General features: G+C 39.0%; 1 protein-coding gene across 18 annotated transcripts in view; it reads left to right on the top strand.

Annotated features, from left to right (window-relative positions):
• Positions 1-16,141, top strand: part of BCLAF3 (BCLAF1 and THRAP3 family member 3) — a 72,123-nt gene that overhangs the window by 40,421 nt on the left and 15,561 nt on the right. For 8 of the 18 annotated variants that reach the window (XM_077989635.1, XM_077989628.1, XM_077989634.1 and 5 more), the window contains 3 exons: positions 635-750; positions 8,310-8,337; positions 9,972-10,061. In XM_077989635.1, coding sequence (XP_077845761.1) covers positions 635-750; positions 8,310-8,337; positions 9,972-10,061 — 234 coding nt within the window. Of the gene's footprint in view, positions 1-634; positions 751-8,309; positions 8,425-9,971; positions 10,062-16,141 lie in introns of all 18 variants that reach the window. The other 10 variants (XM_077989624.1, XM_077989630.1, XM_077989622.1 and 7 more) reach the window with 2 other exon arrangements.

Here is a 16,141-nt window from a genome sequence, read left to right as displayed (position 1 = left end):
AGACCATCCTCGCTAATAGGGTGAAACCCCGTCTCTACTAAAAATACAAAAAAATTAGCCAGGTGCCTGTAGTCCCAGCCACTCGGGAGACTGAGGCAGGACAATGGCGTGATCCCGGGAGGCAGAGCTTGCAGCGAGCCAAGATCGTGCCACTGTACTCCTGCCTGGGCAACAGAGCGAGACTGTCTCAAAAAAAAAAAAAAAAAAAAGTACTTTTCTATGTTGACTTCCACATAGTCTTTATTACCATAAGTTAAATGATTGTATATTATTCTTTTGACTTAAGTTTACCATGATTTATTTACTCATTCTTCCCTTCCTCTTAATTTTTTTTTTACATTTGAGTAGCTTCTATTTTTTGTTATTTTAAATATACTATTTTGAATCTGTTTAGGTAGATAATCTTTTCTTTGGGTTAGAGTCTCATAGGTGGGAATCCTGGTTCAATGTTAGGAGCTTTTCTGACTGTTTATTGTCAATTGGGTCTCAAAATATCTGTATTAGTTTACAATACCATTAGCAGGATGAATACAAGATAACTTATCTAGGACTTGTAATTAAGGTTCTTGTTAGATATGGTCTTTGTGCAACTAACAGTATTGTGAATGGTTTGTCTTCTGTCAAAATTCCTCAGACTCTGATCAAAATAATAGATCCGAATGACCTACGACATGACATTGAAAGAAGGCGAAAAGAACGGTTACAGAATGAAGATGAGCACATTTTTCACATAGCTAGTGCTGCAGAGAGGTAATCAGTAGATGACAAACATCCTGTTATCAGGGAGCTTTGGGTTTTACCATATTTTTACATTTTTTGTGTGATGGTAATTTTCATTTTAATATAGGGATTTGCTCCTTCAAATCCGTCTTATATGTTTAAGTGAAATCTATTAAAATGTTTCCAGGTTATTCAGTGATTATCATATGTGGTTTGATTTAAACAACAAAAACTATGGGGTAGGTGGGTATTTGAGGTCTTTATAATTCTGAAGAGGAGTGTTACTGCTTTTAGAATATTAGCAGGAGGCAGGACTGGCAAGTTTGGGGACTATTTAGCTTGAGCTGATTGAAACTCTGATACATTGCGGACTATTTAGCTTGAGCTGATTGAAACTCTGATACATTCTGTGCTTTAGATTCTGGGTTAGTCTTTGAATAGTAGAAAATTTCCTGAAGTCAGTACAGTTATCTTTTGGGACTCTCTGTGGATGTCTGTACTGGATAATTGTGGATAACTGTACTGACAAAAAGTGAAAAAAGTCCACATTTTGTGGATATCGTCCATGAAATTGAGGCAGGTGTAGTAGAAAATGCAGAGGAGACCTAAGTTTGAATCTCATCTCTCTCACTTTACAAGCTGACCAATCTTGGACAAATTTGCTTAGTCTCTGGAGCCTCTTCATCTGTAAAATGATGTTAAAATCAATTTATGCTATGGGGCAGTTATGAATATTAAATGAGCTGGCACATGTGAAGTACTTATGTCATATATGGCAAATAGGTCCTCAGTAGATTTTTCTTTCTTAACCTCATACTTCTGTTTAGGGGGCCTCAGTAGTCTAGATCAACCCCAGTTTATCTCTAGTTCTGAATACCACATGGATGGAACTCATGGCAACTCTGGGGCCCCATATGATTATGAGGTATAATTGAACAGGACAGCATTTCCAGTTCACTTGAGTTCTTACACTACTTGGATCTCCCAAAAAGTGAGACTGTATGAATACAAAGAGACAGTGCTAATTGTTTTTCCGTAATCTTTTGTATCAAATTGGTAAGATACTGTATTTGACAAGACCTTTAAGTCAAGTCTGTAGCTAACTAGGTCAGAATACGTGGACTTGATTCTGATAATAAGTTCAGGACTAATTAAAACATGGTGAAACGATGTGTTGAGGCATATAAAACAATTGAAAATGAAAGAGTTAAAATGTTGTCCCTTGCTGTGTGAAAGTCTCCAGTCTCCTAATGGTTAATGCCTGACATGACTGTGCTCCTTAATGACACAAGCTCTCTGTCATGCTTTCCTTGACTCAACAAGTGTAAGAAACCCTGAGTACCAAGAAACAGGTTTTAAAAACAGATTTAAGACAATCAACATATTTTAAAGATTGTAAGATGCTTTAGGATGTATATTTACCCCTTGACGTGATTAAGAACTTGAGCACTGGAGTTGGACCTGAGTTCAGTGCCTGGCTCTTAGATTCCTAGCTATATGACCGACTTTGGGCAGATTATTTTGTCTCTGTTTCCTCGTCTGTAAAATAGGGATAAGAGTTGTACTTGCCTCACAGTGGTGATTAAAATTAAGTAAAGTGATGAGTATAAGGTAAAGTAGCTGGTCAGCATTAAGTACTATGAATGCTAGCTTTGAGGACAGTGTGATAGTGTGCAAGGATGTGTTCCTACAAGCTGTCTTTTGCTGGATCTGTTGGATTATTTTATTTGTATCGGATAGGTGGTGAGGCAGAGTGGAGCCATGAGGAGTTTTTAAAAGTGAGACATTACTTAACATTCATCCTGCAAAAGTAAACAATTCAGTAGTTTTTAGTGTATTCACGAACTTATGCAACCGTCATTACTATCTAATTCCAAAACATTTCATCACCCCAAAAGTAAACCCTCTACCCATTAGCTGCCACTCCCTGCCCCATTTCTCCTTCCCCCTTAGTCCCTGGCAACCACTGTTCTATTTTCTGTATCTATGGCTTTGTCTAATCCTGACATTTCATATAATCATTTTGTTGTTGTTGTTGTTTTGAGACAGGGTCTCTGTCACCCAGGATGGAGTACAGAGGCATGATCACAGCTCACTGCAGCCTCGACCTTCCGTGAGGCTCAGGTGATTCTCCCACCTCGGCCTCCCGAGCATCTGGGACCACAGGCTCCTGCCAGCATGCCCGGCTGATTTTTCATTTTTTTTTTTTTTTTTTTTTTTGTAGAGATGGGGTTTCACCATGTTGCCCAGGCTGGTCTCAAACTCCTGCGCTCAAGGGATCCACCCGCCTCAGTCTCCCAAAGTGCTGAGAGTACAGGCATGAGCCACCACACCTGGCCTGACATTTCATATAAATACGATAATAGAATATGTGGCCTCTCAGAACTGACTTCTTTCCTATAGCATAATGTTTTTAATGCTCATCCATGTTGTAGCGTGAGAATTCTTATGTATGGCTGAATAATATTCCATTGTATGGCTGTGTCGTATTATGTTGATCCATTCACCAGTTGATGGACATTTGGGTTGTTTCCACTTTTTGTCTATTGTGAATAACTGTGCTGTGAACATTTGTGTGCAAGTTTTTGTGCAGATACCTGTTTTCATTTCTCTTCAATATATGGCTAGGAGTGGAATTGATGAGTTTGATGGTTACTCTATGATTAACTTTTTGAGGAACTGCCAGACTGTCTTCCAAAGTGGCTGAACTACTTTACACTTCCACCAGCAGCATGTGACGGGCCCAGTTGCTCCATATCGTCGCCAACTCTTATTATTAATCTCTCACTTTATCCTGATTCAATTTCCTTATTTAAATAAGAAAAATATTTTATCATTTTATCTTAGAAATTCAATTTATAAAAATTGACCTCATTATATATTATGTTTTTATATAAACTTTTAATATCAAGTCAGGGTAGTTTCCACAGAAATGTGAAAGAAATGAAACATGATGCGATCATAAGTCAAAGGATGTAGTGATTTCTCACCTGTGCAGTTTTCCCTCAAAAAATTGTATGCAGCCTCTTTGTCTGTGTTTGCTCACTGGTGTATCCCCACTGCCCTGAGCTCAGTTCATGTTTGTTGAATGAATGGATGAAGAGTTTCCAAAGGAGTAGACAAGACAGAGGATACCTAAATTGTAATGCATTTAGATTTAGGTTACTATTCCCTGATACCTTAGGATCTTTCACAAGCAAGTCTAACACTTGGGGATTCTGTCTAACCTCTAGGACCCATCGGTTCTCTACAGGTGTTCCTTAACTTTTGATAGGGCAACATCCCGATAACCCACTGTAAAGTAAAATAATTGTAAGTCAAACCATTGTAAGTTGAGGATGGTCTGGATTTGCTTCCATTTCTTACCCGTTTCTTACTCTAATGTCTCCATGTTTTCTCCTGACATACTATTTCTGCCTTTTCTAACTGTAGTTACTAAGTTTCCTACAATGTAAATGAGTTGTTTTATTATAGAAGTATGGAGTGTGTTTGATAAAGTAGCTTAAAAATAGTATCAGCGGACTTGAAGAGGACATCAAACTGCCAAGAATTTCTTTTATTTTTTATTTTTTAACAAGGAGTTGGAAGGACAGTCTGTCGTTTAAGCTGGGCAGGTTACGGGAAAACATCAGTTTTTATTCTTGCTATTGCAACAGTCATAATCTATACTGAAGTAGAGTACACTTTATAAAGATATTATATTCATATAGTCAACGGGTATTTATATATTGATTTCTTTGTTCTAGTTACTGTTCTAAGGACTGGGGATATAATGAAAAACTATATACAAACCTTTGTCTTCATGTTACTTATAATTTAATGGTAGAAGAAAGAAAATAAATACATGTCAGTGGAGTGATAGGTGAAAATAAGGCAGAAGAGGAAATTTAATAGCAAAGAGTGACATGTGTGATACGGTTTTATTTAGGGTGGTCATGGAGTACATTTATGACTTTTTAGAAAATGTAGCTGGGTTGTGAATTAAGTGAGGGAGTTAGCCATAGGGTTATTTGAGAGGATAGTATTTCAAGAGAGGGAACAGCAAAAGCAAAGACCTTAAGACAGGTGCATGCCTGCTTTTGTTTAAGGAATAGAAAGGGGGACAGTGGGGTTGTGACAGGGTAGTAAAGGGAGAGAGTTAGTAGATGAGGCCAGTCACGAATGACTTTGAAGAACTGAAGGACATGAAGACTTTGTATTTTATTCTGGATGAAGTTAGAAAACATTTTGGGTTGTAACCAGAGAAGAGACATAATCTCACTTAAATTTTAAAAGGATCACTCTGGTTGCTGGGTGGAGAATGGACTGTAAGAGCTAGAGAAAAAAAGTATTTCCTTCTTAAGTAATAAAAAAAGATTAGCGGTAGGAAATCTACATGATAGGGTCGACATGGTAGAGTGGACGCATCAGGGAACCAGGCTGCTTAGATCTTCTTCCTCTCATATCCTCTGTGTGTAGCATCTGCCTCACGATCCAATATGGGTATCTGTGCTTTAGCCATCATGTCCTCATTCTAGCCTTTCCTTTAAAGACTTCTTGAAATTTACACATGATAACTTGTCCAAAATTTAGTCCCATGGCTATGCCTAGCTGCAGGGCAGCTGGGAAATAGATTCTCTAATCTGAGCATTCATTTGCCTGGTCAAAAATCAGATATCAAAGGATTTAATTTTTGTATTGTGACAAAATAATACATATCCTAAATTTACCATTTTAACCATTTTTAAGTGTAAAATTCATTGACATTGAGTATATTCACTTGTACAATCATCACCAGATGTTTGTATCCACTTCCAGAACTTTTTCATCTTCACAAACAGTAACTCTGTTTCCGTTGAATAATAACTCCTCATGCTCTCCTCGCTGCAGCCCCTGGTAACCTCTATTCTTTCTGTCTATATGAATTTGCCTATTGTGGGTATCTAAGTAGAATCAGACAATATTTGTCCTTTTCTCTCTGGCTTCTTTCACTTAGCATAGTGTTTTCAGGGTCAATCCATGTTGTATCATGTGTCAGAATTTCATTCCTTTTTAAAAAAAATTTATTCTCTTTTAAGGCTGAATAATACTCCATTGTATGGCTGTACTACATTTTGTTTATCTGTTTTTCTGTTTGTGGACATTTGTATTGCTTTCACCCTTTGGCTATTGTAAATAGTGCTGTTATGAACGTTGGTATTGTCATCTTTTTGGTTATAGCCATCCTAGTTAGTGTAAAGTGGTATCTCATTGTAGTTTTAATTTGCATTTCTCTGATGACTAATGATGTTGAGCATCTTTCCATGTGCTTATTGGCCATTGGTATGTTTTTGGAGAAATTTCTATTCAAATCCTTTGCCTATTTTAAAATCAAAGTCTTTTTATTGTTGAGGTGTAGGAGTTCTTTGTATATTCTGGATATAGCTCCCTTTTCAGATATATGCTTTGCAAAGAGAATTTTAAAAAATCCATTGCTTTGTTTGTAGAAGTAGTCATATACACTAATGGTAATCATTTGGAAAAATATAATAAAGTATAAAATCAAAAATATAAGGCATTCCTGATTTTACCAGTCAGAGATGACCACTGTTAATATTTAGTACATTTCTTGTCATTTATTTTTTTCTGGGCACATATGTGTATATTTTAAATAGTTGAAATTGGCCGGGCGCGGTGGCACAAGCCTGTAATCCCAGCACTTTGGGAGGCCGAGACGGGCGGATCACGAGGTCAGGAGATCGAGACCATCCTGGCTAACATGGTGAAACCCCGTCTCTACTAAAAAATACAAAAAACTAGCCGGGCGCGGTGGCGGGCGCCTGTAGTCCCAACTACTCGGGAGGCTGAGGCAGGAGAATGGCGTGAACCCGGGAGGCGGAGCTTGCAGTGAGCTGAGATCCGGCCACTGCACTCCAGCCTGGGCGGCAGAGCGAGACTCCGTCTCCAAAAAAAAAAAATAAAAAAAATAAATAAATAAATAGTTGAAATTATCCGCAATATACAGCTTTGCACTTTACTCTTTTGACCTATTGTCGTCAGCGTTTTGACAAAACATAGGCCTTTTTAACATTTAAAAAAACCCTGAGTGTCTATTTCATGTCAGATTCTGGGATCAGAACTGGGACCACAAAATGAATCATCCGCAGTGCTTCCTCTGAAGGAATAGCAAGTTGTTCTGTTAAACAGACAGGTACACCAGTAGTTACAAATACGGAGTGATAGGTGTTAAGACCCAGAAATGCTACATGCGCACATACCAGGGAGCACCTAGTTCACCTCAGAAGGGTTTAGGAAACTTCCTTGAAGAGGTATAAATGGATCTAAATCTTTAAGTTAATCAAAGTAGAAGGAAATGGTCACAGAAGGAACTGCACATGCAAAGGTGTAGAAGCAGGAGAGATTGCTGGGTGCCGGGAACCACATGAGCTTCAATATTCCCGGCTGGGCGCGGTGGCTCACGCCTGTAATCCCAGCACTTTGGGAGGCCAAGGTGGATGGATCACTTGAGGTCAGGAGTTCAAGACCAGCCTGGCCAACATGGTGAAACCCCGTCTCTACTAAAAATAAAAAAAATTAGCGGGGCATGATGGCACGTGCCTGTAATCCTAGCTACTCGGGAGGCTGAGGCAGGAGAATTGCTTGAACTTAGGAGGTGGAGTTTGCAGTAAGCCAAGATTGCGCCACTGCACTCCAGCCTAGGCGACAGAGCAAGACTCTGTCTCAAAAACAAACAAACAAAAATCCTAAGGTTCAGTGTGCTTGTTGGGGAGATTGGAGCAAGGTAGCAAGGGCCAGAGCAGAAAGGGCCATGGGGTCACAATGAAGAGTGTGGAAGTTATCTTGTTGCCAGTGGGGAATCCATGGGAAAGACTGAAGGTGGGCCTGTGGAAGACACAGGAAGGGGCTGAGAAGCATTGTGGAGAGATGCAGGGTGTGACACGGAGAGGAACCCCCAAGGGCTGTGGAAATGAGGCTTTGGAGATCAGAGGAAGATCCAGGGAAGGACCTCCCTCCCAGATAGGGCTGCCTGAGAAGAGCCCTTTGTGGCCTCAGGACCTCATGATGACGGGAGAGAGGCGGCTGTCGTTCCCTGCTGTGGCCCTGCAGTATCAGAGGCCTCAGCTCTGCCAGTGAGGGGACCCTGAGCCAGTCATACACCTTGCCTCTGATGAATGGGCTGGGTCATGAGCCCTTGGTGCTTCCACCAGTAAGAGCCTGTTAGCAAGAAGGGGAGGGGGGCAGTGCTGCCAAAGGTTCTAGAGCAGTAATTATCTTTACACAAAACACACATTTCACATATGGTTTCGGGGGTTACAGCCCCCAGGAAGCCTATCCTTAGACCCCAGATTGAGAACCCTGGTTCAAGGAATGTTTTTCCCCATTGCTAACCTCCAACTTAGGTAAATAACATTTGTTGGAAAATGAGGCAAAATGACGGGTTTAGGCCTAATGACTATCATTTGTAATTTTAGTAGTGATAGATCATTGAGATTTAATTTGTGTGCTACTTTAATTGTTTCTGAAGGGGCTTTTTAAAATTATTCTTGTTTATTTGTTGGAAAAAATGTTATACTAATAAAATATTCTTATTTTCTCTCTTTCCTTATTAGGGAAGATCAGAGTTCCAGTTTTTCAAAGGTAAAGAATGTTCATACTGATGGATTCCAAAAACCCATGCATTTTATAAAATCAAATTTAAAAAAATGTATTGAAAAACCTTACATGGTAAGATCACAGTTCTAAAATTTTCATTTTTATAATTTCTTCTTCTCCAATACATCGGAATGTACAGGGATCACCAATATTTTTCACGTTTGTAACTGTTCATTAAGTATATGTTATAAGATTCCATTGATACATAAAGTTATTATGACAGAAGAAATGGTCATTTCTTACTTGATTTAGTAGCATTTTATTGGATTCATTAAATAAAGCTAATAAATCTAGCTTTCTTAAGATTTTCTGGGGGGCCAGGTGCAGTGGCTCATGCTTGTAATCCTAGCACTTTGGGAGGCCAAGGCAGGAGGATTTCTTGGGCCCAGGAGTTCAAGACCAGCCTGGGCAACATGGCTAGACCTCATCTCTACAAAAAATAATAATAATAATAATAAAATTTCAAAAAAGATTTTTTGGGAACAACTCTTAAGCTCTCTTGGAACATATTTATTAAGGCATAATTTACATACCATAAAATTCACCCATTTTAGGTGTACAATTTAATGATTTTTAGTAAATTAACCAAAGCGTGCAACCATTACCGTAGTCCACTTTTAGAATGTTTTCATTACCCAGTATGAGCCCTCATGCCTGTTTCGTTACTCCCCTTTGCCACCCCCAGCCAACACTAATCTACTTTCTGTCTTAAAGATTTGCCTTTATATAGAGCAGCTCACAAAATGGCAGCTAGCTTCCATAAGAACAGGCAAGTAATGGTGAGAAAGATGGAAGCCAGAGTTGGTAACCTAATTTCACAAGTAAAATCTCATCCTTTACCATATTCTTTTTGCAAGAAGCAGCTTCCTAGGTCCTGCCCACATTCAAAGGGAGGAATAATTGGTTGGATCACTGGGAGCCATGTCAGCAGTTGCCTAGTACAGTCCTTCCTCTGGCCAGACTCCACAGAAAGTGGAAATAATAGAAGGTGATAAGACTGTTGATTTTAGAAAAAGGAAACCATCTTGAGAATTGGCCCCATCTTTTCTGTTTCCACCGGCTAAAAATGTAATCTATTCTGTTTCCACCAGAGGATTTTGGTTCCTCATAGTTACAGACTTACTAATGTAGTTCTTTCTCTTATTTCTGATACTTTTCTAGCCATGGCAAGAGCATCACCTCAAATCAGTTACCTGAGTCAGGAATACCTGCCTCCTGCAATGTTGAGGATTTGTATTCTTCTTAGGCAGTAGGAACCCTTTAGCAACTCCTGATAGTAATGGGTTCATTTCTCTCCTAGGTGCCTGAATAAATGCTAGATATATCCTCGATTTTCTCAAACTCACTCATTATGTTATACACGAGTATGTTTTATATTTGTTACAGGCATAAATGATCCTGGCTCCTCACAAACTGGCATGGATCATGGTAGTCATTGTCGAGGGTCAAGTTAGCATGGGTCAAGGAGGAGATGTGTATGTGCTCTACGGCTAAGCTCCCTGCTCCCTGCTTTGTGTTCTTAATCCTGTACATTTAAAATGTGTTTTCTAATGGTAAACAAGCTTTTAAAATAAACTTTAAAGTCTATTAACCCACACCACTACTTTTTTTTCATGCAGAATTATACTACGCAGAGAAAAGACATAATTACTCACAAACCATTTCAGGTTGAGGGAAATCGCCGAAACACGAGAGTAAGACCTTTCAAGGTATTGAGTGTTGTTTTCCATTTAATTCCAGCTTTGGTTTTATGCTTTGGACATAATGTTTTAGTGTTAGTAAATCAAGAGCTGTTTTGTAATATGATTTCAAATGGTAGCTATAAACTAGTATTTCTCGACATTTGTAGTTAACTGTAATCAATTTATTGATGACCCCTTTCCTTACGACTTGATTTTCAATTTTTTTTTTTTTTTTTTTTTACCAGTAGAATCCTTTTCCAAATATTACATGGAAACACAAATACATAAAACAGATGCAGGTGGAGTGGCTCTAGGTGGGGAGACAGGCAAGACTGCAGACCCTCCCTTTAAGCCAGAACCTTTACCTCTAAGATACACGTGCAGAGCTGTAGAGCTTTCTCGAAGAATCACAGATTGAAAAACCCTGCCATGGACACACAACCCTTAGAGGTGTTCTGGGTCATCACAGGAAGATTCTGGTCCAGGTAGCTTTGTTAAAGCATATTTTATCACACTCTAATTATTGGTACATCTGTATCTGATATGAATGATAATTTTTAATCAACCAATATGTTTGATTATCCAGAACACCTCCTCCCCCAAAAATATGGAGTTAGAATTATAATACAAGGTATTATATTTCTTTTTTTTTTTTGAGGCGGAGTCTCCCTCTGTCATCCAGGCTGGAGTGCAGTGGCGTGATCTCGGCTCACTGCAACCTCTGCCTCCCAGATTCAAGCTATTCTCCTGCCTCAGCCTCCCAAGTAGCTGGGATTACAGGCACGTGCCACCATGCCCAGCTAATTTTTGTATTTTTAGTAGAGACAGGGTTTCATCATGTTGGCCAGACTGATCTCAAGCACCTGACCTCAAGTGATCACCTTGGCCTCCCAAAGTGCTGGGATTACAGGCTTGAACCACTGCACCCGGCCCAAGGTATTATATTTCTGCACCCGGCCCAAGGTATTATATTTCTGTCTCCTTGCTCACAAAAGTTGAGGTGCTTTTAAAATCAATTTTGACAGTTTCTTGCCTGTAATAGGTACTTTATTCATATTTTTCACTCATATTGTCTCCCTCCCCTAAATAAAGGAAAGAATTTGAGCTTTTTGTGTAAAAGTGGCAGGCAGGCTTGATAGAGTAGTTAGCTCATTAGGAGGAAGTTAGTATGAACAGAAAAGTAGTAGAAACTATCTAAAATTATGGACTAGAAGGTTAGTTGAGTGAGGTCTATTAATATTGGCTTCTTGAGAGTCAAAATTTATAGATGTTGAAAGATTTTATTCAACGAGAGTAACATAATTTGTAGGCATTGAATAGATTACATTTTTAGCCAGTGGTTTGTATATCTAAGAACATGTGTGACATGAAGTTTTTAAAAATAATTACGGTCATAGAATATATACGTGTTTTATGCCATCTTTTGATCTCTTGAGTAATGGGGCATCACATCAACTGAAAATGTGATGTCTGCATAACTTATAGACAATATAGATGGGCTTTCAGATCTAAGTGCTTCCTACATGTTCTGATTGGTCAGATATAATTGATTATAGTATTTTTCTAAGAGCATCATAAGATTTATTTTCTGTTACCTTTTTTCTTTAAGGGAAGATACTTTAACATAAATTCATAGAAAAATGTTTTCAAGATATATATAACTTTACCTCTTGAGCAATCATTTAAAGTTATATAATGTTATATGAATGCTTAGAAGTGTACAATTCTTTGTAGTAAAATAGTGGGAAGAAATAATCCTTCCTAAGAAAAGGAAATATTGGCCAGGCGCGGTGGCTCAAGCCTATAATCCCAGCACTTTGGGAGGCCGAGACGGGCGGATCACGAGGTCAGGAGATCGAGACCATCCTGGCTAGCACGGTGAAACCCCGTCTCTACTAAAAAAAAAATACAAAAAAATTAGCCGGGCGAGGTGGCGGGCGCCTGTAGTCCCAGCTACTCGGGAGGCTGAGGCAGGAGAATGGTGTAAACCTGGGAGGCGGAGCTTGCAGTGAGCTGAGATCCGGCCACTGCACTCCAGCCTGGGCGACAGAGCGAGACTCCGTCTCAAAAAAAAAAAAAAAGAAAAGGAAATATTTTGCTTGGGTACTGTAGCTCACACCTGTAATCCCAACACTTTGGGTGGATCACTTGAGCTCAGGAGTTCGAAAAGAGCCTGGGCAACGTGGCAAAACCCCGTCTCTACAAAAAATACAAAAATTAGCCGGGCATAGTGGTGTGCACCTGTAATCCCAGCTACTCAGGAGGCTGGGGTGGGAAGATCGCTTCAGCCTGGGAGGCAGAGGTTGCAGTGAGCCGAGATTGTGCCACTGCCCTCAGGCCTGGGTGACACAGCGAAGAGACCCTGTTCCAAAAGGAAAAAAAAAAAAAAGGAAATATTTTGCTATAATTTACTTTTTACATGAATTGGACTAGTTCAAAGCAACGTAGTAATCACCTTAGAGGACATGTAGAAATGGATTGCATCAGTCTCAAGATTAGCTCTGATGTGTCAGGTTTGTGCAGATAGTCTTAACATTAGTGTCTCATTATAATTCTGTTTTACCTGAAATTTTCTGTAGCCTTAAGAAAATAATTGAAAAATAGGCCTGGCATACATTTTTTTTTGTAAAATTATGTGCTTCATTATGTCTGACATACCCATTTCTGAAATAATTGTGAAAAGAGGAATCTGCTTGGTTTTGTTAACTGTTCCACTGTAATACATCATTTGTGCATTTGTTTTCCCAATATGGCTCATAATCTGTTTCCTCTTACTAAGTACTCTGAGGATGGAAGTTAAATAAAATCAACCAAACACTAAATTTCAAAAAGAATAAAATCTATTTCTTTGGCCAAGTCTTTGAAAATTATTACAGAGCCATTGTACTTATTCTATTTAGATGTCTATATATTAGGCCATAATTTTAAAGCCATGGTTCAGTCTAGCATACATTTTGGCTTTCACTAAATTAGTAGCTTAATATTTTTGATGTTATGGGTCTTGCTGCAGCCAGTTCTCCCCTTTCACAACTTTATAACTGTCTTCTTGTTAAAAAGCAACAGCAGCTCGAGTAACAACAACTCACCTAAGACCTAATCTCTTTTCCTCCTGGCATTGCTTTAGTTGCTGGTTAATCTAAACTTTATTATCAAAAGGAAACAAATAGTGTTTAAAGAGGGTTGTTATTTAATGCAGCCATTGTAGTGTTTGTAAACAATTTTATTGACTTCTTTAGAGGTTAATAGTGTATTCAACCTTATAATAGTTTATTTAGGAGTTATTATTGTTTAGCTCTTCATGTTGAGGAAATCTTGACTCATATCTGGCCGGGCATGGTGGCTCACGCCTGTAATCCCAGCACTTTGGGAGGCCGAGGCGGGCAAATCACTTGAGGTCAGGAGTTCGAGATCAGCCTGGCCAACTTAGTGAAACCCTGTCTCTACTAAAAATACAAAAATGAGCTGGGCGCAATGGCATGTACCTATAGTCCCAAGTACTCTGGAGCCTGAGGCAGGAGAATCGCTTGAACCCAGGAGGCAGAGGTTGCAGTGAGCCCAGATTGCACTACTGTACTTCAGCCTGGGTGACAGCGGGAAACTCTATCTCAAAAAAAAAGAAAAAAAAAAATCTGGACTCATATCTGTAAAGGTGTATAAATATTTATTCAGACCCTAACTTTCTATAAACGAAATGTGCTTTTGTTTGCTTTTGTAATTTTGGCTTCTGTTTTCAGCCTTAATCATTTACAAATAGTAAACTCTTTCCCTGAAACATTCTAAAAGGGGCCACTATTAGTTTCATCCCATTTGATTGGACCCTGGTCATGTAGTAGTTGGAATGTGACTCAGGGATGTTTTTTATTAAAAACAAAGAAAGAATTTGATTTAAAGACAAAACTCTTCCCATGCACCTTTGTGATGAAACATTTACATGTAACTAGGTTGTCTTTTCCTTTTTACTTGAGAAAATTGAGAAGATAAGAACAAATTAGCAGATAATAAAGTTTATGTATCAATCTTCTGAGTAAAATTCTGATTTTATTTAAAAAAACACATTTGGGAATAAATTTAGTATGCAACGGCTGCTATTTTAAAGATATAGAATGTATAGCTTTTATTCTGACCCTTGTACCTGCCTAATAAATGAGCACTGGTTGAGTTCTTAGCTCTTGAGTGGTAAGGCAAATGAAAGAATAAGACTTCCTGCTTGTGCCATTCAAATTAAATGCTCTTTTGTGCATTTCAAGCATGGAGAGCCCTTTTCCTGGATCTTGGTAGACTCCTATTGGCAAAATCAGAAGGAGTAGCTGCGTCTCTAGTGCTTAGACCCAGCATCTCTACTCATTTTCAGCCCCTGAAGGAAAAGAGGTGGATCTGTTTAGTCTTTGTACCTTGCATATGATATTAGGTATGAATTTTGTTAAATAAGCTCAGAACAGTTTTATAGTTTACTATGCCTGAGAGAGGACGCTGGGTCACCAAAGTCTTTCTTTCTCTACCATATTTCTCTCTACTTCTTGGAATTAGATCTTCCAATATTCAAGTTATGCTGAACTGATCTTGTTAAAAGTTTCATTCAGCTCAGGGTTTTTCTTCGTATGGCTTCAAGTTTATTTTCTATAGGAGAATTTAATTGAATGATTTTGGGGAAGAAATCCCTTTCATAGTCAAGAACTTAATGCAGCTTCTTCCAGTAAGTTGGCAAGTAGCTAAGTTTTTAAGATTTAGCAGGGCAGAGATAGACTCCATCTATGAACCTTTGCGCCACTGCTCCCATCTGTTTTAGATTATTCTCGGAGGATGCTTGGAAATGCGGGGAGACACAAGCAGTGTGTGATATGGGAAAGTGAGGGAGGGAGATTTGGAGAATTGTTTGGGAAGGTTTGGAGAGGATTGGTTCACGACTGACAAAACTGAGGACTGTTTTCCTCTTCCACCCCCAGCAGTAAATTAACAAGAGACCATTTCTCTTATCAACCACATGAGAAACACACGAATATCCATTGTCTCTTATGTCTAATGTAGTGCTGCACAATATATGCAGGTTAGGAAATGTTCTTTTTAAGTAATCGGTCTTTTGTAGTAAAGAAAGATTTGTTTGAAGGTATTAACAGGAATAAAGTTAAAATATTTTTTGATTCTTAAATAGATATTGATACTTAATATCTTTCCCTCTCATTGGGATTTGATATATTTCACTATGAATCAGAAGAATAATTTTAGTTCATTAGAGGTTCTGAACATTTTATTTTGTTAGCTTGATGCATTTCAATAATTAATTTCAAATTCTTTTCTTTTTTTATTTTTTTGTAGAGACAGGGTCTCGCTCTGTTGCCCAGGCTGGTCTTGAACTCCTGGCCTCAAGCAGTCCTCCTACCTGTCTCCCAAAGTGCTGGGATTGTAGGTGTGAGCCACTGTGCCTGCCCTCAAAATCTTTTAACTTAACAGTTTTCAAAATTTGGTTTGATATAGGTTTTGTTGTTGTCGTTTTGTTTTTTTGAGACAGGGTCTCGCTCTGTCACCCAGGCTGGAGTGTGTGGCACAATCACAGCTTACTGCAGCCTCTACCTCCAAGACTCAAGCTATCTCCCACCTCAGCCTCCTGAGAAGCTGGGACTACAGGCATGAGCCACCATGCCCAGCTAAGAATAAAAATTAAAAATATATATTAATATATAAAATGAGCTAGGAAGCCAGCTTGAGAGAAACATACTTTGTCACCATCATTAACTCTTTCTGTTTTAATATCTATAAGGCCTAGAATCCAGACAGCTCCAAGTATCAGACAGTTTTTCATCTGTTTTTTGTTTTGTTTTCTTTAAGACAGGGTCTTACTCTGCCACCCAGGCTGGAGTGCAGTGGCGCTCTTTCGTGCTTTTCAAGCATAGAGAGCAGTGACTCGCTACAACCTCCGCCTCCCAGGTTCAAGCAATTCTCCTGCCTTACCCTCCTGAGTAGCTAGGATTACAGGCGCCTGCCACCACACCTGGCTAATTTTTGTATTTTTAGTAGGGACGGGGTTTCACCATGCCAGGCTGGTCTCGAACTCCTGACCTCAAGCAATCAGCTTGAGGAGTTCCGCCTCGGTCTCCCAAAGTGCTGGCATT

This window comes from Macaca mulatta, chromosome X (assembly GCF_049350105.2).
Source record: "Macaca mulatta isolate MMU2019108-1 chromosome X, T2T-MMU8v2.0, whole genome shotgun sequence".
Taxonomy (NCBI): domain Eukaryota; kingdom Metazoa; phylum Chordata; class Mammalia; order Primates; family Cercopithecidae; genus Macaca; species Macaca mulatta.
This window is presented reverse-complemented; position numbering and strand designations above follow the sequence as displayed.